The sequence below is a fragment of the Dendrobates tinctorius genome, unplaced genomic scaffold (genome assembly GCF_039654945.1).
Source record: "Dendrobates tinctorius isolate UK_male_01 unplaced genomic scaffold, ASM3965494v1 ptg000163l, whole genome shotgun sequence".
NCBI classification, from domain to species: Eukaryota; Metazoa; Chordata; class Amphibia; order Anura; family Dendrobatidae; genus Dendrobates; species Dendrobates tinctorius.
Window position 1 is genome coordinate 14,076,223 of NW_027361830.1, and position 26,642 is coordinate 14,102,864.

The window sequence follows — 26,642 nt, forward strand, 5'->3', positions numbered from 1 at the left end:
AGGGGCGCTCTTTCGCCCAGGGCACATGAAAACCTGCAGCCAGCCCTCCCCCCCACAACTTTAGCCAAATAACCCCCATTTTTCAGTGCGTAACTTGTATTATGAAGTTAATTAAGGTTGACAAGCTTAAGTAAGAAGAATTGATGCTTTTGGCATTCAAATGGGCACTGTAGGTGTGTTTCCTGTCCTCCTCTCACTGCCGACTTTTATTCCCCATTGACTTACATTGAGTTTCGTGTTTCGGGACGACCCCGACTTTTCCCTATAATCGGACGATCTTGCTCGACCCGACTTTTGGAAAAAGTCGGGTTTCACGAAACGAAACTCGACCCTAAAAAACCAAAAGTCGCTCAACTCTAGTGGTAACCATTCCCACTATCCTTCAATAGGTCACCTGATGCATCAGCTGACTGTCAGTGTTAGAGAAATCTGCAGTGACCAAGCTGGAGAGAGGAGATCTCTGGGAGCAGTGGTGCTTCAGCTGAATACATTGTTCTGGTGTCTTTATCCTGCTGTGCGCAGCTTTGCAGCAGAAAGCTGTGTTGTATTTTTCTTACCTTTTCCCTCTGGTGTCTGTCACTTCCCTCTGTGTGTGTTATCTGCAGAGGTGAGACTAGTGCTCCTTGCCAGCCAGTGCACGAGCCAGGGCAGATCTAGGTGACAAATAAGGATGAGGTATCCTGACGTCGGCAGGGCGAAGGACCTGCATAGGGTGTTAGGTGAGAACAGGGACAGGCTCAGGTTGGAGCTCAGGAGGTGACCGTCCCTGATTCCCTATTGTCAGGGCCTTCCTCTCCCCTATTCCATCAGCATTGAGTTGTGCCTTTTGGTGACCAACCAATCAATGGGTCGTGTCACGCTGGGTCAGTCACTCCGTGACACACTTTTTCACATCACTGTATCAATATTCTACATCATACGTAATTTATTTTTTTATGTCATTAACTGCCATTTATATTGAATAAAAAAAAGATTACAGTCCCTCATAACTTTGCTATGAGAGAGATATCAGGAAATAGCTTTACCATATTTATGGATGGGCACGATGTACTGTACTAAAATGTGACAGCCTCATAAGCATTTATATCGGATCATGAAACGCAGATGTGTCAAGTCATTTGCCAAAGGCATACAAACTTATTTTGGCATATATACAGTGGGGAAAATACGTATTTGATACACTGACGATTTTGCAAGTTTTCCCACCTACAAAGAATGGAGAATTTTTACTGTAGGAACACAACTGTGAGACAGATTAATTAATTTGCATTTTATTGCCTGAAATAAGTATTTGATACAATAGGAAAACAGAACCTAATATTTGGCACAGAAACCTTTTGTCACGCCGTGCTCACCTGGGGGCGGGACCTCGGTCCCGACGTCATCTCTTCCGGAGCTGCGGTCACTCCGGGGGTCCCGTAGGGTGCGCACGCGCAGCTCTCGTCCCCGGGCCTCCTCCTACATGTCACGTTTGCGCTTGCGTGCTCCTGTCAGTGCTGTATAGGGCTCGGTCCTCTCTATGGTAATGGAGGACCTGACCCGGAACCTGTAGTGGTCATGTGTTTTCTGGCTAGTTCCTGACCCGGAACCAGTAGTAGTCATGTGCTATATCAGACGACCTCCCCCTAGGGGAGGTGCCTGATTATTGTTGTGCTTCCTGGCTTGGTCTGCCGTGTCCCTGCCTGGCTGTGCGCTGTACTCAGGTCCTCTGCCTTGCACTCTGTTGTGCCTCTTGGCACACGCTCTGAATCTGCACTCTGCTTTGTACTTGGTTGTGCCTCCTGGCACACGCTCTGATCCTGTGTTCTGTCTCGTACTCGGTTGTGCCTCCTGGCACATGCTCTGACACTGTACTCTGTCTCATACTCGGTTGTGCCTCCTGGCACACGCTCTTACCCTGTACTCTGTCTTATACTCAGTCGTGCCTCCTGGCACACACTCTGATTCCGTGCTCTGTCTTATACCCGGTTGTGCCTCCGGGCACACACTCTGATCCTGTACTCAGTCTCTTACTCTGTTACACCTCCTGGCACACCTGCTGCCTGACTCAGTGCTCTGACGTGCTCCTTGCACGCTTCCTGCTTCACTCACACCCGGACGAACGAAGTCTCTGTATACCACGTGTTCCCGTGTTCACACTTTACACGTTCCTGCAGACACTCTCACCCACTCGTGTCTCCTGTGAGCCGGCCGCCTGGTGCCAGCAGTCGTGGTGCCTCACCCCCTGGGGCTTGCCCCTGACACTCCCTGTATAGGGGGTGGTCTTCACTAGGTCAGCTCGCCCTGGGAGGGTTGGTGTCACGACCCAGAGGGTCCACTCCAGGAGTCGTCACAGTATAATCAGGCCATGGACCCCGCTGGTACCACCACCTCCATCCAAAAGGAACTGGTGTTCCTACGGGAGAGTCAGACCAGGATTCTGGTCTTTTTGAAATCCATGGAGTCTCGTTTGTCGGCCATACAATCCGTTTCTGCCCAGTCCTCGGCCCCGCACCCGATGCCGCGCCTCGGCAAGCCACCCCGATATAGCGGGGACCCTAAGTTTTGTCGAGGATTTCTGAACCAATGCCGGTTACATTTTGAGCTTTTGCCGCAGCACTATCCCACTGAGCGCGCCCAAATTGCCTTTATTGTTTCACACTTAGAGGGGGAGGCATTAGCATGGGTGAACCCCCTCTGGGAGCGCAATGACCCACTCGTCTCTCGGCTTTCCACCTTTTTGGACACCTTCCGCAAGGTGTTCGACGAGCCGGGTCGGCTGGCCTCTATCACCGAGTCCCTCTTTAACCTCCATCAGGGTACGCTACCGGTAGGACAGTATGCCATCCATTTTCGTACCTTGGCCTCCGAACTCGGTTGGAACAACGAGGCTCTCGTAGGGATCTTTTGGCGTGGCCTGTCCAGTCGGATCAAAGACGTACTGGCAGGTCGGGATACTCCCACCTCTTTAGAGGATCTGATCTCACTGGCGACACGCATCGACCTGCGGTTTCAGGAACGTGCCCGTGAATTAGCCAGAGAGAGGAGCTCCTCTCACCTCCTCCGTTCCTGCTCCAAGAAGCCGGGAAACTTCTCCGCCTAGGGTTGATAGGAGAGGCCTCCCTAGGTGTACGTGATTCCTCTCCTCCCCTGCTCGTGTCCGTATTATTGAATCTCGGTGCCAAGCGTTATTCTGAGGAGGCTTTCCTGGATTCTGGCGCGGAGGGGAATTTTATCACACTCGAGGCGGTTAAAAAATACCGGATTCCTGTCAGATCCCTGGAGACTCCTCGGTCGATTGTTTCGGTCAATGGTACGTCCGTGCTGGAGTCCATTACCCAGGCCACTGAAGAGATCGAGCTGCAGATCGGAGCCCTGCACCTGGAGAAGATCTCCTTCCTCGTCTTGTCCACCATGTCTCACGCACTTCTTCTAGGCCTCCCTTGGCTACGGACTCATGAGCCAACCCTGGACTGGCGGTCGGGTGAGATACTCCGGTGGGGACCGTTCTGTCAGGAGAAGTGCCTGTTGCCCGTCCGTCTGATGAACTCTGCCGGTCCATCCCCGGCACCTACAGGTCTGCCGTCGGCTTACTGGTCCTTTGCAGATGTTTTCGACAAGAAGGAGGCCGAGACTCTGCCCCCCCATCGGCCATATGACTGTCCGATTGACCTCATTCCTGGTTCTACGCCACCCAGGGGTAGGATATACCCGCTATCCCCTGCTGAGACCCAAGCTATGTCTGACTATATCCAGGAGAACCTTGCTAGAGGTTTCATCCGTAAGTCCTCCTCGCCCGCGGGAGCGGGATTTTTCTTTGTAAAAAAGAAGGACGGCTCCCTCCGTCCTTGCATAGACTACCGAGGCCTGAACAATATCACGGTCAAGAACAAGTACCCATTGCCATTGATCCCGGAGCTCTTTGACCGACTTAGAGGAGCTCGAATTTTCACCAAACTGGATCTTCGTGGGGCCTACAACTTGATCCGCATTCGTTCCGGGGATGAGTGGAAGACCGCCTTTAACACCAGAGACGGTCACTACGAGTACTTGGTCATGCCCTTCGGCCTCTGCAATGCCCCAGCGGTTTTCCAGGAGTTCGTGAATGACGTCTTCCGGGATATGCTGTACTCCTGCGTGGTAGTCTATCTGGATGACATCCTCATTTTTTCTCCAGACCTCTCCGCCCACAGAAAGAACGTGCGTCAAGTCCTCCAGCGCCTGAGGGAGAACCGCCTTTATGCCAAGCTCGAGAAATGTGCCTTCGAGCAAACGTCCCTGCCATTCTTGGGGTACATTATCTCAGAATCAGGTCTATGCATGGATCCGGCAAAAGTGTCCGCCGTCCTCCATTGGCCACAGCCCCATGGGGTGAAGGCAATCCAACGCTTCCTTGGTTTTGCGAACTACTACCGACAGTTCGTTCCTCATTTTTCCTCGTTGGTTCGCCCCATCTCGTCCCTTATCTGCAAGGGAGCTAACCCAAAGGCTTGGCCCTCTGAGGCTGAAGAGGCCTTCCAGTCGTTGAAACAAGCCTTCGCCGCTGCTCCGGCGCTTCACCGACCTGAGGTTAGTAGACCTTTCACTCTCGAGGTAGACGCATCCTCTACTGGGGCTGGCGCAGTCCTTCTGCAGAAATCCTCTTCTGGACGTTTTGTCACCTGTGGCTTCTTTTCTAAAGTATTTTCCTCCACTGAGCAGAACTACTCCATTGGCGACAAAGAGCTATTGGCCATTAAGTTGGCCTTGGAGGAGTGGAGGTACTTACTGGAGGGTGCCATACATCCATTCAAGATCTTCACAGACCATAAGAACCTGGCGTACATCCAGTCCGCACAGAGGCTCAATCCTCGGCAAGCCAGGTGGTCCCTATTCTTCGCCCGCTTTGACTTTGAGCTACATTTTCGGCCCGGCGATAAGAACGTTAGAGCGGATGCGTTGTCAAGATCATTCCTGTCGTCTGATGCAGAGGAAGAACCCTCTCATATCATTGATTTATCCAAAGTAATTACTGTGGCTCCTGTCAAGTTAACCACGTTACCTCCGGGAAGAACCTTTGTGGCTGAGAATAACCGAAAACGAGTGCTAAATTGGGGACATTCATCCAAGATTGCCGGCCACGTTGGTGTCAAAAAGACTTTGGACTTAATCTCTCGCCATTATTGGTGGCCTTCACTCTCCCAGGATGTTAAAGACTTTGTAGCATCTTGCCCGTCCTGTGCCCAGAACAAGATACCCAGACAACCACCCTCCGGACTTCTGTTCCCGCTTCCCATTCCGTCGGCTCCATGGCAGCACATAGCCATGGATTTCATTACTGATCTGCCTTGTTCTTCCGGTTGTACTGTGGTCTTGGTGGTTGTAGACCGATTTTCAAAGATGGCTCACTTCATTCCTCTTCCCGGACTACCCTCTGCTCCTGACTTGGCGAAGATCTTCATTTCCCATATCTTCAGGATTCACGGCTTCCCCCAGCACATCGTGTCGGATAGAGGGGTCCAATTCACCTCCCGGTTCTGGAGAGCTCTATGCGGACTCATGAAAGTGTCATTGGATTTCTCTTCCGCCTATCACCCCCAAACCAATGGGCAGGTGGAACGTACAAACCAGATCCTTACATCCTATCTCCGGCATTTTTCTAATGCTCATCAGAATGACTGGGTCGGTCTACTTCCTTGGGCTGAGTTCGCCTACAATAATCACTCCAGTGAATCGTCTACCAAGTCTCCTTTCTTCATCGTCTTTGGACAGCATCTCAATGTGCCTCTACCGGTACTTCCTGTCTCGGGGGTACCTGCTGCCGATTCTCAGTCTGTGGAGTTCTCCAGGGTATGGCAGGAGACCAAAACCGCTCTCGAGAAAGCACGGGACAGAATGAAATTACACGCTGACAAGAGGCGCCTGGACGTTCCTCCATTTCTCCCTGGTGACAAGGTGTGGCTCTCCACCAAATACGTCCGCCTTAAGGTACCATCTTACAAACTGGGTCCCCGTTACATTGGTCCTTTTGAGGTCCTCAGGCGGATTAATGATGTTGCTTACAAATTGAAGCTGCCTCCTTCACTCCGTATTCCCAATTCCTTCCATGTGTCTCTCCTAAAACCTGTGGTTCTTAACCGATTTCATCCTTCTCCAGGCCACACACCCCAGCCTGTTGGCTTGGGGGATGAGTTTGAGGTGAATGACATTTTGGCCATGAAGAAGGTAAGAGGGAGAACCATGTTCCTGGTCGATTGGAAGGGTTTTGGCCCCGAGGAGAGGTCATGGGAACCCAGAGAGAATATCCACGCACCCCAGATTTTGTCTAAGTTCCTCTCCAGTTTTAGAAAGAGGGGGCGTAAAGGGGGGGTACTGTCACGCCGTGCTCACCTGGGGGCGGGACCTCGGTCCCGACGTCATCTCTTCCGGAGCTGCGGTCACTCCGGGGGTCCCGTAGGGTGCGCACGCGCAGCTCTCGTCCCCGGGCCTCCTCCTACATGTCACGTTTGCGCTTGCGTGCTCCTGTCAGTGCTGTATAGGGCTCGGTCCTCTCTATGGTAATGGAGGACCTGACCCGGAACCTGTAGTGGTCATGTGTTTTCTGGCTAGTTCCTGACCCGGAACCAGTAGTAGTCATGTGCTATATCAGACGACCTCCCCCTAGGGGAGGTGCCTGATTATTGTTGTGCTTCCTGGCTTGGTCTGCCGTATCCCTGCCTGGCTGTGCGCTGTACTCAGGTCCTCTGCCTTGCACTCTGTTGTGCCTCTTGGCACACGCTCTGAATCTGCACTCTGCTTTGTACTTGGTTGTGCCTCCTGGCACACGCTCTGATCCTGTGTTCTGTCTCGTACTCGGTTGTGCCTCCTGGCACATGCTCTGACACTGTACTCTGTCTCATACTCGGTTGTGCCTCCTGGCACACGCTCTTACCCTGTACTCTGTCTTATACTCAGTCGTGCCTCCTGGCACACACTCTGATTCCGTGCTCTGTCTTATACTCGGTTGTGCCTCCGGGCACACACTCTGATCCTGTACTCAGTCTCTTACTCTGTTACACCTCCTGGCACACCTGCTGCCTGACTCAGTGCTCTGACGTGCTCCTTGCACGCTTCCTGCTTCACTCACACCCGGACGAACGAAGTCTCTGTATACCACGTGTTCCCGTGTTCACACTTTACACGTTCCTGCAGACACTCTCACCCACTCGTGTCTCCTGTGAGCCGGCCGCCTGGTGCCAGCAGTCGTGGTGCCTCACCCCCTGGGGCTTGCCCCTGACACTCCCTGTATAGGGGGTGATCTTCACTAGGTCAGCTCGCCCTGGGAGGGTTGGTGTCACGACCCAGAGGGTCCACTCCAGGAGTCGTCACACCTTTGTTTGCAATTACAGAGATCAGACGTTTCATGTAGGTCTTGACTAAATTTGCACACACTGCAGCAGGGATTTTGGCCCACTCCTCCTTACAGATCTTCTCAAAATCTTTCAGGTTTCGGGGCTGTCGCTGGGCAACACGGAGTTTCAGCTCCCGCTAAAGATTTTCTATTGGGTTCACATCTGAAGATTGGCTTGTCCACTCCAGGACCTTGAAATGCTTCTTACAGAGCCACTCCTTAGTTGCCCTGGCAGACTGTTTCTGGCTATGGTCATGCTGGATAACCCAGCAATGATCCATCCTCAATGCTCTTATTGGGGGAATGAGGTTGTTGGCCAAAATCTCACGATACATATCCATCCTCCCTTCAATATAGTGCAGTCGTCCTGTTACATTTGCAGAAAAGCACCCCCAAAGTATGATATTTCCCCCACCACCCTTCATGGTTGGGAAGGTGTTCTTGAGGTTGTATTCATCCTCCTGCTTCCTCCAAGCACGGCGAGTGGAGTTGATATCAAAAAGTTCTATTTTGGTCTTATCTGACCACATGACCTCCTTGCATGAATCTTCTGTATCATCCAGATGGTCATTGGTCAACTTCAAACGGGCCTGGACATGTGCTGGCGAGAGCAGGGGGACCTTGTGTGCCCTCCAAGATTTGAAATCCATGACGGCGTAGTGTGTTACTAAAAGTAATGTTTGAGACTGAGGCCCCAGCTCTCTTCGTGCCATTGACCAGGTCCTCCTGTATAGGTCTGGGCTAATTCATTAACTTTCTCAGAATCATCCTTACCCCACGAGGTGAGATCTTGCTTGGAGCCCTAGACCGAGAAAGAGTGACGTCATATTGTTTTTCTTCCATTTTCTAATAATTGTGCCAAGTGTTATTGCCTTCTCACCAAGCTGCTTTCCGATTGTCTTATAGCCCATCGCTGCCTTGTGTAGGTCTACAATTTTGTCACTGGTGTCCTTAGACAGCTCTTTGGCCTTGGCAATGGTGGAGTGTGATTGACTGAGCGTGTGGACAGGGGTCTTTTATACAAGTAAAGAGTTCAAACAGGTGCAATTAATACAGTTAATGAGTGCAGAGCAGGATTGCTTCTTAGAGAAAAACAGGTCTGTGAGAGCCAGAATTCTTGCTAGTTGGTAGGTGATCAAATACTTAATTCAAGCAATAAAATGCAATTTAATTATTTAAAAATCTTGCATTGTGATTTTTTTGGTCTTTATTTTTAGATTCTGTCTCTCACAGTTGAAGTGTACCGACGATAAAAATTACAGACCTCTCTATTCTTTGTAGGTGGGAAAACTTGCAAAATTGTCAGTGTATCAAATACTTATTTTCCCCAATATTGATATTGAAATTTTATTTTTAGAGCGTCATTAATTCCATGGTACTGTTCATTTGAAGAGCTTGTACATAGGAAATACAATTCTCCCTCTTTACAACACTGTACTGTATTTTCTTTACCTGGAGGTAGGTGAACCTACCTGGAGGCTATGTATAAATGTTCAGATACTGTTAATATCTATGTAAAAACATATGAGAATATAGATGGAAAGTTGTTGAGAAGAGGCTGAGAAGAGACATCAAGTTGGAAGTCTTAAGGTCCCATACACATTCGGCTAACGTCAGCTGAAACTGCCGATATCGATGGTACGATCACAGTCTAAGGTCTATAGGAGACCTGATAGATGATGTTGGACAAGTAAATGATCTAGTATATCTGTAGATCATTTTATTTCCTAAGAGATATGTTGGCAGTGGCTCACTCATAAAGAAAACAGGATAACTCTGCAAAGCAAGCACTCCTGTGTATGGGACAGTTAATTAAAATAACTGTCGGGCAAACAATTCACCAAGTCAACATTCGGCTGACAGCTATATAATGTGCATGGGGGGCTTTATAGCAGCCAGGAGTGAAAAGCCCACCTATTTACTTTGAGCATTCATGTGCTTTTAATGGAGACCTAAGCTAGTGCTACATTCATGTAGTAACAACTTAAGCCAGGTTCACATTGCACTAATGGCCTTGCGTTCAACGGGATCCGTTACATAGCGACACTACGCTATGTAACAGATGCGTTAACGCACCCACTGGCCGCAATGATACTAGCACATCCCAAAATCGGCATGATGCGTTACTTCATGATGCACTCCCGAACGCTGCAGACCGCGTTCAAGGGTACGTCATGAAGTAACGCATCATGCCGATTTTGGCATGCGTTTGGATGCGTTAGTATCATTGCGGCCAATGGGTGCGTTAACGCATCCGTTACATAGCGCTAGTGCCGCTATGCAATGGATCCCGTTGAACGCAGGGCCATTAACGCAATGTGAACCTGGCCTTATTTTCCTGGAGAACGTAAGGTTTGAACTCAAGCTGCCCGATCCTTATCTCCCCAATATTATCAGTCGTGAGAGAGTTGGGTGGCCCAAAAGATGGTTAGCCAGACTCTGTATAAAGAACAATGTTTTAATTCACATGGGGTCTTCAGAGTTCACCCATCTGCTCGTTTTGTGTTGTTAGCCCATTGTAATTCATGCAGATTTTTTTTTATTTGCAATAACCACAATCTTGGTCATAATAAAGGTGCGGATGATTATTTGTGTGCCACCTCTTTTTTCTTTTGTATGCATCATTCTTGAAATAAAACTAGCTTGCCACTGTTCTAGACGCCCAAAAAACACAATCGTCTCTTTCTGTCAGGGACGCAGCATGTGAGAACACATGTGGAGAAAGAAGCAGCTTTACACAACAGGTTCCAATTCTGAATGAATCAGCCTAAGATATTTCAGCACGTAAATTTTGCAAAAAGGTTCTTAACATTTTTACACAGTACAAAAATGGCAATGCACAAGGTAAATGCAACAGCATGGCCTATTTTCTACATAGCAAATGTTTCCTGGCCAATAATCCCAAACGTCTGATTGGGTTACATTGAAAAATGTTCTTTTGTGTGTTTTAGCAAACACTACAGATGTAATGGACAGCCTTGGGCTAGACAGAGGACATTTGAAATATTGACTCCATTTTTATTCCATAATGCAATTACAGCACTTTTGTGAGGCTTTCTTTCTAGGACTTTTGTTTTATGGTATTGCTCCCTGACAAACAGTGGGCGTTGAAAGACAGATGCTACACTGTGATGAACTCCGAGAATAAAATAAGTGAAGGCTTCGGAGACTTGAAATGCACGCCAAAGAAAATGTGTAAAGATACATTCATTTCAAACATGATTACATTTCATGGTTAAAGGAATCACAAATAGTTTCTCAAAGGAATAAACGTTAGGCGCTCTTGTTCAGGGTAAGAGCAGACGCCGTTCAATTCCAAACAAAGACATTATCCTTCACATCGATATATAGGATATACGGAATTCAAAATATCCCGGTAAAGCCGGGAGGCTGAAAAATCTGCCAGCAAAATAAATCAAAATGCTCGGCAGAGCAACATTTAATGCTATTTTCATCCCTACGGGTTTAAAAATGTGAGGAAACCGTTTCTCTGCCTTAGTTCTTATTTTTCCGTAATCTGGAGCAGCTCAGAAGAAAATAAACAGTAAATGGATCTTACTCTGAGGGAAGCGCGGAAGGTTGTCATTGACATCTGATAGACTGATATTTACAGTCGTGGTCCCGGACAGTCCTCCCATCTGTCCCCCCATGTCTTTGGCCTGGATCACCACTTGATAATGCTCCTTGTTTTCTCTGTCCATGTTTGGCAATGCGGTCTTGATGACACCTGCGATAAAAGCAATGATTGTATAATATTGAAGAGCGTCGTGGTGACAATATGAGTGACCTACATACTGAGCGTCGGGAGATCCATAAACATTCACTGAAGTCAACGGCGCTTGTTACAGTGTGTATTTACAGCTTGCTTGGAAGTGCCCAGGTGATAATAAAAGTGGAGAAAGATTTTTATTATAACAGCTAGATTTTTCCCCTTGGTCTTCTCTACTACGTTCAGCCAGCAGACATTTTTCTTTGTTTAACGAGGAGAAAAATAAAGTTCTCTTTTTATTGCAGTCTAGTCGTAACATCTGCTTAATACACATAGAGCAGGTTCTCCAAGAGAGTATGTTTTCAGGACACAAGATGGTGGTTAGTGGGGTTGTAAAAAAGGTAGTATAGGGTACATTGCGGGCAACCATGTAGGGGCTTTATCATAAGAAAATACTTTATAATTAGGAGACCTGAAAAGGATTGTTGTACATGGAGGCTTTGGTTGGAACTACAGTATTTGTCTTTCTCACAATTAATAAGTAAAATATCAAACTTGCCATGATATAAAATAGCAATCATTTTCTTTCTGATAATTGTCCAATGTCTTGTCCTTTCTATACCAGAAGATCTGCACATTCTTTACACTGCACGCTTATCATGAATGAGTGTTCCTAAGGGTGAGTGCACACGCTGCGGATTCACCACGCTGATTTGCAGGTAAAGTGACCGGCGGTTTCCTGCGGATTTGCCAGCGGTTTTCCCCTGTGGTTTGACACCTGGACAATGGAACATGTGGCAATCCGATGCGGAATCCACAGAAAGAATTGATTCCAGCTGAATCACGTGTGAACCGGCTATTAAACAGCTGTCAATCGGTAAATGTGTAAGACTTCCGTATCGAGCGATGTAAACACACCATTGCTTAGGTATTTTTTACACATTTGCTCCTTCTTATGCATTAGGTGTAAATAGAAACTCCTCAGCTATTGAAGTGCAAAGTTTATTTCCTGAAAATAATTCCAAAACAGACCCGATGAATATGTTTTATACCTGTCAGATGTGCTTAGTGTATGGCGGCATTCACCATCGTGTATTTTTGCTGTGGCGATGCCGCATCTGTTAATGGCACAGACATTAATTCAAATACCTTCCCATGTGTGATGAATTTTCCTCCGAGCATAATATAATGATGTGTAAGAAACAAAATAAGAACATGGTAATTACATTTGCATTTCTAAAAGGCATTGCACTTTTAATCAGTGCAGGCCCAGCATCATTAATGTGTATAAGTCGCTAGGTAAATGTGCTTTTGAGTCACTTAAGATGTATATGTGTACATGAACGTGTCTTCAAACCTTGATTATACACTGTATGTATTAAAGGGGTTGTCCAAAACTTAACCAAAGACTTAATTGACTTTAAAATAACGAGTGATGGACTCCGGGTGTCACTGCAGCCAAGAAGCTAAACTCTTCAATTTAAAGTGAATGTGTCAACAGATTTTTTGCTATGTAATCTGAAGCCAGCATGAGGCAGGTTTTAAAAAACGGATTTCGGCAATGCCTGTCTTCTCAAAATCCATTTTTTCTTTAATGGCAATTTTTTTTTTAGTACCAGGAGCTTATCATTGCTGAGACACAGCAGCGCGTGCATGCTAGTATGACACGCCCACTTTTGTGATAGACAGTGAGGTGCCTATCAATATTGTACATGGAAAGCCGGTGTAGGCGGGGTCAGCTTCCTCAGCTCTACTGCATTGCTAAATCTAAAAAGTCTGATTGTATGAGAACTACTGCACCCAGTATTCTAAGTGATATATTGCTGGATTCAGCTTTTCTTTGCCTACATCATGCTATTCTCAGATGAGGTACCAAGAAATTGCTGACAAATTTCACTTAAATAGATTTCATTGTGTACAGTATATGGGTGCTGACTCTCTTGATTAAGAAGATCATTTTATGGGGCATTTTTGTTCTTCACTCTGCAGTGTGTACACAGCGTATTAGGATATAGAGAGCAACTTTAGGATCTACATGTTATCATGTTTTCCATGTTCAAAGCTTTTCTTCTTTCATTTGTAATGCACTGTATATAATCTCAAAAAGCATTCAAACGGACCAAAATTCTCGACATTTCATAAACATTTTAATGCATGGCCTCTTTTCACACTGTGACTGAAAAACTTGCATTTTTCTACTATGTTAATCTGGGTTGTAATCATAATAGGAGTAGAAAAAAGGAAATAAAATTGGACTTCAGTAGCACTTAATGGACTCTATTGAATTTTAATGGGGGTCTGTTCTAGTTTCTACAAGGTTTTTGTTGTTTTGTCAAAAAAAAAAGCACTGTAAGCTACAAATGTGAAAAAATCATAGCCTCCTGCACAGATGTGAACACAGCCTTAAAGAGTTATTCCCATCTCCAAGATGTTATCCCAATATACAGTAGGTGTAATAATAATGGAAAATCATACCTCAAGTTAGAAATGTAATATAGATCATCTGATTTAGCCACATCTCTTTCCTCATTTGCAGGAATGTTTGGGTTCCCTCTTATTCAGCAAGCTATAGCGCTTGCCGAAGCTGGAGAGGGAACCCGGCTTCCTGGATCGCGCCGGATTGGCGCCACAGCTGCATGTGTCGTGGCTGTGTTACTGTCACAGCACATGCATGGAGAGCTTGTCGAATAACAGGGAACCGAACATATTTGCTCATCTCTAGTTATGACCACTAGTAGCTAGCTAACTGTTACTCTAGGAGTGGTCATAACCATGGATACCTAAGCTACTGCAATGCTCTGCACATGGGGTAACCGACATAGCGAATCACAAGAACTACACTACATTTCTAATTGGAGGTATTTGGTAATATTACACCTTATATATTGTGTATTTACTTACAGTATATTACACCTACTACATATTGGGATAGGAGCTTGGAGATGGGAATACCCCTTTACGGCGGCGTCTAAAAATCACTAAAACTGACAAATCCCTGGGCCCGGATGGGATACACCCCCGAGTACTGCAGGAATTAAGCACAGTCATAGATAGACCATTATTTTTAATCTTTAAAGATTCCATAATAACAGGGTCTGTACCACAGGACTGGCGTATAGCAAATGTGGTGCCAATATTCAAAAAGGGGACAAAAACTGAACTTGGTAATTATAGGCCAGTAAGTTTAACCTCAACTGTGGGTAAAATCCTGGAGGGTTTTCTAAGAGATACTATACTGGAGTATCTGGAGAAGAATAACCTTATGACCCAATATCAACATGGGTTTACAAGGAACCATTCCTGTCAGACTAATCTGATAAGCTTTTATGAAGAGGTAAGTTCCGGACTGGACAAAGGGAATGCAGTGGATGTGGTGTACATGGACTTTTCAAAAGCTTTTGATACTGTGCCACACAAAAGGTTGATACATAAAATGAGAACAATGGGGATAGGGGAAAATATGTGTAGCTGGGTTAAGAGCTGGCTCAGGGATAGGAAACAAAGTGTGGTTATCAATGGAGCACACTCGGACTGGGTCACGGTTAGTAGTGGGGTACCACAGGGGTCAGTTTTGGGCCCGCTTCTTTTTAACATATTTATTAATGACCTTGTAGGGGGCATAGAGAGTAGAATTTCAATATTTGCAGATGACACTAAACTCTGCAGGGTAATCAATACAGAGGAGGACAATTTTATATTACTGGAGGATTTATGTAAACTAGAAGCTTGGGCTGATAAATGGCAAATGAGCTTTAATGGGGATAAATGTAAGGTGATGCACTTGGGTAGAACGAACAAGATGTATAATTATGTGCTTAATTGTAAAACACTGGGCAAAACAGTCTCTGAAAAAGACCTGGGTGTATGGGTGGACGACAAACTCACATTTAGCGGCCAGTGTCAGGCAGCTGCTGCAAAGGCAAATAAAATAATGGGATGCATTAAAAGAGGTATAGATGCTCATGAGGAGAACATAGTTTTACCTCTATATAAGTCACTAGTGCGACCACACTTAGAATACTGTGTACAGTTCTGGTCTTCGGTGTATAAGAAAGACATAGCTGAACTGGAGCGGGTGCAGAGAAGAGCGACCAAGGTTATTAGGAAACTAGGGGGTCTGCAATACCAAGACAGGTTATTACACTTGGGGTTATTTAGTTTGGAGAATCGAAGGCTTAGGGGTGATCTTATTACAATGTATAAATATATGCGGGGACAATACAAAGACCTTTCTAATGATCTTTTTACTCTTAGACCTGTGACGGGGACAAGGGAGCATCCTCTACGTCTGGAGGAAAGAAGGTTTAAGCATACTCACAGACGCGGATTCTTTACTGTAAGAGCAGTGAGACTATGGAACTCTCTGCCATATGATGTTGTAATGAGTGATTCCCTACTAAAATTTAAGAAGGGACTGGATGCCTTTCTTGAAAAGTATAATAGTACAGGGTATATACACTAGTTTCCTTAATATTGCGTTGATCCAGGGAGCTAGTCTGATTGCCGTATGTGGAGTCGGGAAGGAATTTTTTTTCCCCAATGTGAAGCTTACAGTTTGCCACATGGGTTTTTTTTGCCTTCCTCTGGATCAACATGTTAGGGCAAGTTAGGATAGGATATGGGTTGAACTAGATGGACTTAAAGTCTCCCTTCAACCTTAATAACTATGTTACTATGTTACTCTACTTTCCTTTTCATTTACAAAGTACAATACTAATTCATTAGATGCACTTGTTCCTTTTTTTTAGAATTCTAACCATTTATAATGTATTATTTATTTTTAATAACTTCCCATTGGGCAGCCATATTGCTTCCTGCACTCTCTGCTCAAATTACACAGAACGTGACGTGTGCTTTTTGGGTGTCAATTGGCTGAGAAATAGATTTCGACAGCCTCCAAGAGCCTCTTCTCCCACAGACCAAGAAATGACAGGGAAGATGGACATAGATCCTTATTTATGTGCATAAAGTATAACGTGACTATCCTGCCATGTGAAGGCTCAGCGATACTATAGAGCTGACATTAAATTCACCACCCTCTAATGATGATGAGATAACACTGCTCATGTTCTCCCAGTCTACATTCAGATGTAAGCTGCAGAAAGCAATGACTGCTCTACTGGCCGCTATGAAAATAGGACTATTTCAAGATGCATTATATATTTTTAATAAAGGCGGGTTTAAATAGTACAAAAAAATGTCAGCAGAATAAGGGTACTTGCACACGCTGCGGATTCCGCTGCGGTTTATTCCACACGGATTTTGCAAAAACCGCAGATAATCCGCAGGTCAAAAGACCTGCGGATTATCTGCGGTTTTGCCTGCGGTTTGGTCCTGCGGATTCACTATCTCCACAATGGTGGAGATAGGAACCCGCAGCGGTTTCCGCAGAAAGAATTGACATGCAATTCTTTCTGCGGATTCCAAACCGCAGCAAATCCGTGCGTTTTTTTCCGCAGCGTCGGCACAGCGGTTTTTTTTTCCCATTCATTTGATTGGTACTGTACACCGCAGCTAAAGCTGCTGCGAGTCCGCAGCGGCCAAAACCGCTGCGGAAACGCAGCGGAATCCGCAGCGTGTGCACGTACCCTAAAGTAATAAAATCAAAAATACATTAACCACCTATTAGATTATTTGTCTTTGCTTATATGCCATCATCGGCTGCCCGATGCATCACAGTAATAGTAAGACACTGCACCTAATGATGGCACTGCAGGAAGTGACAACTGCTGAACCACGGAAGTGTCAGTGCTGGACAACGGAAGGGTCAGTGCTGGACAATGGAAGGGTCAGTGCTGGACAATGGAAGGGTCAGTGCTGGACAATGGAAGGGTCAGTGCTGGACCACAGAAGGGTCAGTGCTGGACCACGGAAGTGTCACTGATGAAGCATTGATGGCGCTAACAGGTGAGTAACGTTTCTGTCTTTTCCTCTTGGAACCTCACAGACTGAATAAGTAATGCTGATCGGTGGAAAGAGATTAAGAGGTAGTAGTAACAGATTTACATATGATGTTTCTTGTCTCTTTAATAATATATGCACATAGAAATTATTAATTTGTATGAATATTGCATCTGAAAGGATGAAGAAAAACTTGCCTATTGTATCAAAGTACCTATAATGACAAGATCTTCAAAGTGTCTTATATCCCAATGCTTAGCTGGCTACTATGAGTGAGTGTAGAGTGCCTTGGCTATTCGGATGAAATCTCAGTCCTATTTCTTGTTCCGAGAGAAGCTATTTTGTGTACAACCCTAATTATATTTCAGCTTTGATTCTTAGGTTCTAATAACGTTGGTGTCATGCTTACAGATGTCTTGCTCGATTGAGTTTGTCAGTTTGTGCAGGGTGGAAAATGTAATCTCTTTCAAGTTTTGTCTAGTATGTCCTAGCTTGACTTAACATGTCATCTTCAATTACCGAAACAAAGATACAGCTAAGGTCTCCTGACCTGTCTCAGACTCGACTGAGAAGTATGGCTGTCCCTGCAGAATACTGTAGACGACTTTTGCACTATTTCCATAGGTCGGATCGTCTGCATCATTGGCTGTGACTTGAACGACAAATGTTCCTGCAACAAAAACAAAGGGGATGGCGGAATTAACCAAAAAGGTTTTCACGAGCAAAGAGAGAAAGTGAGAGAAAGGACATGAGAATTTAACTGAAAGTGATGACTGAGTGATTGAAAAATAATGAATGAATTAGACAGGATGAAAGTGACAAGTGAGAAAAAAAAGCCGAGAGCGGAAAGATCAAGAGAAAAGAGTGAAATGAATGAAAAATATAAGATTATGAGAAAAGACAGGAGATAGAAGTAGACAAGCAAGGAGATCATTTAAAATGATAAAACACTATGCATGCAAACACTATTTACTTACAAATATAACACAAAGAGATGAATTGCATAACAGTTACTATAAAGTTGTATTAATATTTTACCATTTCTGTGCTAAATAATAATCCTCTTGATTTGATTTATCAACAATATATCCTGACCTCATTCTACACCTATCCACCCATTATTCCACTTACACTAGAAGGTCAGATGACAGGGGGGATGGAAAACAAACCAGCTCACCTGATTGTGGCATGTGGTGTGAGGAGGCATGGAACCCTTGTAGTCTCACGTATAATATAAATAAGAAAAATAGCTCCAACTTCCAAAAAAGTCCAAAAATGTATTGAATTATAGATAAAAAAAAAAATCAAGGCAGAACAATATTCACACAATTATGTATAGCAGCTACCCGTTTTGAACACACTGAGGTGCCCTTACTCGAAGATGTGGTAGCCCTGGTTTTATAGATCGGTTTGGGTCCCAGTAGAAAGACCCACAAAATATCTAACATGGGTATTGATAAGGAGATATGCTCAGGAAGTATACTCCTGACAAAGTCAGAATGGATGCCTGGGAATTAGTTACCCATAGGGACTCATTGTATAAAAAGTGGACCACGTGGTATTCATTTTTGTGGCTGTATGCTGTGTTTTTCTATACAGTTAAATGAACAATATGTAGATGCATATAGCAGTCAGACTTCGCTAAAAAAGCAGACATTAGGCCTCCATTTGGTGACTGGGAATGAGGGTGTGAACTTACACGCAGTGAAAAGCTCCTGATGTACAGCATACTTTAGGTTAGGTGCTACAGTTGGTCTGAATCTATGGCTGAACAGGGGCCCCAACAACCTCCTCTTACCTGACGTCACCAGTACCTCTTTTGATTGCCCAACTAGCACGATATCACATCAATGACGTTATAGCAAGATGGCTAATAAACAGGAGAACTGGGGGTGCCATCCGGTAGGAGGGGGGTTCTCAGGGCTCCCATCCAGCGACAACAGATTACTGCCATGGCCAATGGATCGGATCCTGTTAATCAATTTGCTCCAACTCTGCTAAGTACACATCCACAGTAGATATTATACCATAAATGCTATTGGCAACCTATCTAACACAAAAAATATGAAAAGAAAATAACATGGTGCAGCGCCATTAAAACACAAGTAATACCCTAGCATGCACCTTTTGGATTAAATCATGCATTTTAAACACAGAGGCGTTAATGTAGTCAAGGTAAAAGTTATATAGCTTAACACAGAGTTTTCAAAATTACATTTCAATGGAAAATGAAATTGCAAAATGTTCTCTCCTGAAATAAATCCCTATAATTTCCTTTTCTTCCTACTTCTTACTGTTACTTTCAAAGAGGGTAGACTTCACATTGAGAGAAAGCTCTCAGACTTATCACCTCGATATGAATGCATTTCATTGAATCATAGCGCCTCACATTAGTAAAACATTCCTATTATATGAGACGTATGTTTCATTAACTGGCCATCCTCAGGAAGGTTCATATACCACTTACATTCACATTAAATTGCTTTGTACATCATTTAAGTAGAACAGATAGACATCCCCGCACAATCGCTCATTAGGCTCCAGTGTATCGTTAGGCTCTTCAATGTAAAAAAAATAAAATAAAGATCCTTTTATCAACAGGAAAATGTCCCCTTCTCAGATACGTGCCATTTCCGAGGCTTCTGATGTGCAAGGTTAAATATGTCAATCAGATAATGGATGAATGCAGTGACATATGGTGAAAAGTAGGCTAATGCACAGATAATTATGAAATGAGTTTTATTCATGTGATGGAAAGAGCATAATTTTATTAAATGTATTAATTTAGCACCAGTGCACACAACAGGGGGTATATGTAAGACTACGCACTAGTGCAAACTGCATCTGTACTTATTTATAGGGCCATTACGTAACAAGCTGGCTTATGTTGTCTAATCATTTTCTATTCTTCTGTCAAAGTCAATTCAATGGTTTGAACATCATATTTTAAATTCTCTGATTTCTCATTCATCCATGGAAAACAGGCTAAGAACCTATTTTGTAATGGCATTGCCATAGTATTTAAGAATAAAAAAAAAGATCCAAGCAAATCCGAGGGCTTTCATTCAGATAAGGCAATTTTCAATCTCATATAGTTCTGTCTAGATAGATTCAATGTGCATCTGTCTTCCCTAGGTCCTTTTTCTGCAGCAAATCATGACTTCAGACAAATCTGCACATTGCCGAGTTATAGAAAAATAAATGCATGAAGCAAAAAAATGAAAAAAAATTATATATGCGCTATTATTTTTTCTTTTATTACTCAGTGGTTATATTTAATTATTTTTACATGGAAAAAATTATATACCGTATATACTCGAGTATAAGCCGACCCGAGTTTAAGCCGAGGCCCCTAATTTTGCCACCAAAAACTGGGAAAACTTATTGACTTGAGTATAAGGCTAAGTCCAGACGTTGCGGAATTCCATTCCGCGGGAAAATCGCATTTTAAATTCCCACGATTTTTCCGCGGAAAAACTAACGATTTGCAAGCGTAATTAGCTTGCAAAATGCTAGCGTTTTCCAAGCGATCTGTAGCATCGCTTGGAGAACTGATTGACAGGTTGGTCACACTCGTCAAACATAGTGTTTGACGAGTGTGAGCAACTTTTTACTATTGAGGCTGCCTATGCAGCCTCAATAGTAAAAAGATCTAATGTAAAAAATAAAGAAAATAAAAAAATCGGGTTATATTCACCTTCCGGCGTCCCGCGCAGCCTTCCCGGGCCTCAGCGATGCTCCCGTTCCCAGTAATGCCTTGCGAGACCTTTGATGACGTTGCGGTCTCTTGGAATGTTTAACCTTTTGGAAATCATTTTGTATCCAAATCCGGCTTTAAACTTCTCTAGAACAGTATCACGGACCTGCCTGTTGTGTTCCTTGGTCTTCATGATGCTCTCTGTGCTTCAAACAGAACCCTGAGACTATCACAGAGCAGGTGCATTTATACGGAGACTTGATTACACACAGGTGGAATATATTTATCATCATTAGTCATTTAGGACAACATTGGATCATTCAGAGATCCACAATGAACTTCTGGAGTGATTTTGCGGCACTGAAATTAAAGGGGCCGAATAATATTGCACGCCCCACTTTTCAGTTTTTGACTTTCCACAAAAATTTAAAATAACCACTAAATTTGGTTCAACTTTACAATTGTGTTCCACTTGTTGATTCTTCACCAAAAATGTACATTTGGTATCTTTCTGTTTGAAGCATGATAAGTGGGAAAAGGCTGAAAAGTTCCAGGGAGCCGAATACTTTCGCAAGGCACTGTATATATAATTATATGGTTTTTTCATGTAAAAATAATTAAATACATATTGAAAAAATTACATGATTATATATATTTGAAATACATATCCGTTTTTACATTTCACTCTTTTTCGTGTGTGTGTGTGTATATATATATATATATATAAATATATATATATATCTGGGTAAACTTATTGACTCTGGTATAGGCCGGGTATGCATTGTCCCCTCATCCCTATCCTGGAATGTGTGGCTCCCCCTGTCCTGTCCTGCTCTCTGTGGCTCCCTCTGTCCTACTCTGTGTGGAACCCCTGTTGTATGCATGGCTCCCCCGATCCCTTCATTGTATGCATGGCTCCCCCGGTCCCCTTGTATGCATGTGCTCCACGCCTATGGGAGTGGAGACACATGCATATTCATTACCTTAATGAGCGGTACCACGTAACCGCTCAGCACAGGGGAAGAGCTGCCACATCGGGACAACGGCGATGCAGGGACATTTAGCAATGGCGCGAGGAGGGTGAGTATGATGTCACAGCCACCGGCTCCTGCTCTGCTTCTCCCCTCCCCTGCCGGCTTTCTGGACAATCACTTGTGTATAAGCTGAGGGGGGTATTTTCAGCACAAAAAAGTAAAAATAATTATATATAATGACTAATTATTTTCACATGAAAAAATAATATATATATATTTGAAAATACTGAAAAGTACCATATACTGTATATATAAAACAAAAAAAAAGAACTTAAAAACTTTCTTCTCACCACCCAATGAGGTGGTCATTTTTTGTCCTTTCTCCATCTCGGGTCCTCTATCAGATGCCTCAGAGTTTGAGAGTTCTGCGCAGTATCTTAGTTGTTCCGAGCATTGCGCTTTTCTGGACAGAGACTTCAGATGTTGCTCCTGGGATCTGTTGTAGCCATTCTTCCAACTTATGGGTCACTGCTCCAAGTGCTCCTGTCACCACTGGAATCACTGTTGCCTTCACCTTCCACATCTTCTCCAGTTCTCCTTTGAGGCCCTGATACTTCTCCAGCTTCTCATATTCTTTCTTTCTGATGTTTCTGTCACTTGGCACTGCTACATCCATTATAATTGCTGTCTTCTGATCCTTGTCTATCATCACAATGTCTGGTTGGTTAGTTAAAACCTGCTTATCCGTCTGGATAATGAAGTCACACAGGATGTTTGCCTTTTCATTCTCCACCACTTTCTCTGGGGTCTCCCACCTGGACTTAGGGGGACTTCGCCCATATGCTGTGCAGATGTTCCTGTATACCATTCCCGCTACTTGGTTGTGGCGCTCAGTATACCTTGTTCGTGTTTGCATTTTGCATCCTGTCACTCTGTTGGGCGGTTTCTGAGGTTTCTTTCCATAGTCTGCACCTTGGGTCTTGTTTATGTGGTAGATTCCTGCTTCTATGGATCTGGTACTTATTGCTTGCTCTTGTGCCGCTATGATTAGTGCCTCTGTGCTTTCTCGGAGTCCAGCTTTCTCCAGCCATTGGTAGGATTTCTCCATGTCAGCCACCTCCATTATCTGTCAATGGTACATCCCATGCAGCAGCTTGTCTTGCCATGGCGCTTCATGTTCTTGTACTTCCATCCAGATCTGTTGCTGTTGCTGCCTTAGGCTTTCTCTCAGCATCTCATCTTTTGGTGCCATTTTTCTGATGAATACCTGGATACTCCTTGTTTCATCCGTGATGGTGGCTTGGATGCTTATCAAGCCTCGACCACCCTCCTTTCTGTTGGTACACAATCTTTGGGTGCTAGACTTAGGGTGGAGACCTCCATGTATTGTGAGAAGCCTTTGTGTCTTCACATCTGCAGCTTCCATCTCTTCTTTTGGCCAGCACACTATGCCAGCAGGGTATCTGATAACTGACAGGGCATACATATTGAGGGCATGGATTTTATTCTTCCCATTGAGCTGGCTCTTCAGGACCTGTCTTATCCTTTGATGGTATTTGGGTGTTGCTGCTTTCCTTGCCTCCTCCTCATGGTTACCGTATCCCTGTGTGATGCCGAGTTACTTGTAGCATGTCTGTACATCTGCTATGTGTCCTGCTGGTAATTCCACTCCCTCAGTCTTGACTACCTTGCCTCTTTTTATTACCAGCTGGCCACACTTCTCCAGTATGAAGGACAACCCGATGTCTTCACTGTAGATCCTTGTTAGGTGGACCAGTGAATTGATGCCTCATTCGTTTTTTCGCATACAACTTGATGTCATCCATGTAGAGGAGGTGGCTGATGGTGCTCTGGATGGATACAAGACCTGCATGTCCACTGACTGAGAAACAACTAGTCACCCAATGTTTCAATATCATAAAGAGAAAGCTATTATCACAACTTGAGATGGATCAACTGCACTGCAGATCCACCCCACATGAAGACCTTGAAGAACAACATGTGCAACCCCCTGAAGATCCTGGAAACAGAAGATCTTAGATCTTAAACTAAATACTATCAATACCAGAGATCGACTGCCAAGTCTCAGCAAAGAAACACCACCAGATAGTATGCTAGAAGATGCCAATAGAGCATTTGCATCAATACCTACCACCACCATAACTCAAACTAATGAACTGATCTATGCCACTGCCTCAGCAAACATGGAAATGCTTGGCTGTACAACCAGCAAGAACAGAAGTACGTGCTTCCCTAAGTCCGTGCCCCCCTTGGAAAAGAAGACATGACACAAAGATCAAGGTGACACAAAGGGAAGTCAGCCAACTAACAGAAATATAGAAAGGGGTAAAGATCAAGAATAGGACCAAGCTGGACAAGTAGAAAGGTCTGACCCAAACTGAAGCCCTAGAGCAGGGGTCCCCAACCTTTCTTGAGAGCCACATTCCACTATGAAAGTTGATGGAGAGCCACATTGCAGATAAAGACATAGTCAAAGCCACTTTACTAGTAGAAAACAAGGAACAACTGGAAACTAACATGTAGTAGATAAAGGGAATATCTTGGCAGGATTTAAAGGAATTCTGACATTACAGAATGACTGTTGAAAATAAGTCCCGCCACTTGGAGTATAAGCGTATGTGCACACGTTGCGCATTCAAGTGCGGATTTTTCCGCATGGAATCTGCTGAATCTGCAGGTAAAATGACCAGCGTTTTACCTGCGGATTCATTGCGGATTTCCTGCGGCTTTTGTGCAGATTTGCCCTGCGTTTTTACACCTGTGGATTCCTAATGGAATAGGTGTAAAAAGACTGCAGAATCCGCAAAAAGATTTAACATGCTGCGGAAAATAAACCGCGGTGTTTTCGCACTGAATTTTCCGCAGCATGTGCACAGCGGATTTTGTTTTCCATAGGTTTACAACTTTACATGGTACTGTACACCGCATGGAAAACCGCAGCCAAATCCGCAACGTGTGCACATACCCCAGGATGATTACTCATTGAAAGGGAACCTGTCACCTACCCCAGGGCCTATTAAGGTAAAAGAGCCACCTTCAGCAGCACTAAGGCTACATTCTGTAAAGGTGACTGTTATGTTTTTTATCCCTATTACCCCAGAAATAATGACTTTTATACCTGTATTGAGTCAGGGAGGTATGTTTTCTCCCTGACTCAAGCGCCTCGCATCCATCCATCATGTCCTTCTGGCCACTGGGTGCCGCCTCCTCTGTGTCTCCTCATATCACCGGCGCCTGCGCTGTACAATCATTATTCGGGCATGCGCCGTCCGCGTTGGCCTGAAACTTACATCCACTGATGTACGGAGATCACGCCTGCGTGTAGCAGAGGCCCCAGATCCCGCCTCGCAGTGTGTTATGATGTATTCACACTGCGGGCTGGGAATCTGGCACCTGCGCAGCCAGTCTCTCTGTGCCTGTCCCCATCTCCCTCCGCCTCTTTCCGTCGTATTACAGGCGCAGATATACGCACTAGACAGGCAACAGATTCAGCCCCGTAGGAGGGAGATGGGGACAAGCGCAGAGAGACTCTGCCAGATTGTTATGATTTATTCACACTGCGGGGCAGGATCTGGGGCCTCCGCTACATGCAGGTGCGATCTCCGTACATCAGTAGTGCAAGTCCCAGGGAAGCACACACGGCGCATGCCCGAAAAATGATTGCACAGCGCAGGTGCCGGTGATGTGAGGAGACACAGAGGAGGCGGTGCCCGGGGGACGGAGGGGGATGATGGACGGCTGTGAGGCGCTTGAGTCAGGGGGAGAAAACATACATCCCAGACACAATAGGTATGGCGCGCAATTTATAAAAGTTATTATTTCTGCGTTACTTGGGATGAAAAACATAAGAGCCACCTTCACAGAATGCAGCCTTAGTGCTGCAGAAAGTGGCTCTTTTTCCTTAATAGGCCCCGGGGGGCTAGTTTCCCATTAAAATGCTTGTGTGGACACTTAAATAAACTTATGGTAGGTAGGTGATTTACTTCAATGATCCTGTCCTATCGTCAATCAGTGACTGCATTCACGTCTGCGAAGTGGCGCGGGTCACTGTGCTCTATAGAGGCCGCAGTAACCAAAGTCTTGCGAGATTTGTGAATGCAGTCACTGATTGACGCAGGAGGGACGGTAAATTACAGGCAGCGGGGCGGATACTACAGGCGGAGGGGTGGCTCCCTTTCATGTGACCTCGGCAAGACACATATTCAAGAGCAGGCGGCGGGGCGGGTATTACAAGTGGTGGGGCGGATCTTAGAGGCGGCGGGGCGGCTCCCTTTCAGGTGACCTCGGCAAGCCACATATCAGGAGCATGCGGCGGGGCGGGTTTTACAAGCGGTGGGGTGGTCTTATAGGCAGCGGGGCGGATATTACAGGCGGCGGGGCGGCTCCCTGGGGACTTCTTTTCTGTGACCGTCGGCGAGCCACTTGTCAGGAGCAGGCAAGCCACATGTGGCTCGTGAGCTACGGGTTGGGGACCCCTGCCCTAGAGACTGCTAAACAAAGGCTCACAGCACTTGTTGCAAGACTAGGGAGATACACTGGAGAATCTGAGGTCAAGAAGATAAATGCCCTGTTCTCCAGAGAACCATCCAAGGTGTACCCCAACTACAGAGTAACAGCACAGAGTCTAAACAATACTGGAGGAATATATGGGAGAAGGAAAAAACACACAACACCAATGTGGCTGTAAGATCTGAGAATGAAACACAGCAACCAGCTAGAACAGGAACCAGTCACCATTACAGAAGCAGACATACAACATGAAGAGCTGTACAGCACCCAGCCCAGACATGATCCACACCTACTGGCTAAAGAAACAGCAGTACATGAATGTATGGCAAAGCAGATGAACTAAGTGCTAGAAGAAGGCCACCACCCAGCCTGGCTAACACAGGGAAGAATAGTGCTGATCATGAAGGATCCTCACAAAGGAACAGTTCCATCTAACTACCGCCCAATAACCTGCCTTACAACAAGATAGAGACTCCTGACAGG

At 45.0% G+C, this 26,642-nt stretch overlaps 1 protein-coding gene across 1 annotated transcript in view; it reads right to left on the bottom strand.

The window, feature by feature from the left end:
• The window catches only part of LOC141052887 (cadherin-6-like), a 459,217-nt gene that overhangs the window by 142,763 nt on the left and 289,812 nt on the right, over positions 1 to 26,642 (bottom strand). The window contains exons 4-5 of the mRNA XM_073550207.1: positions 17,509 to 17,628; positions 10,908 to 11,075 (exon numbers count right to left, since the gene is read on the bottom strand). Coding sequence (XP_073406308.1) covers positions 10,908 to 11,075; positions 17,509 to 17,628 — 288 coding nt within the window. The remainder of the gene's footprint in view (positions 1 to 10,907; positions 11,076 to 17,508; positions 17,629 to 26,642) is intronic.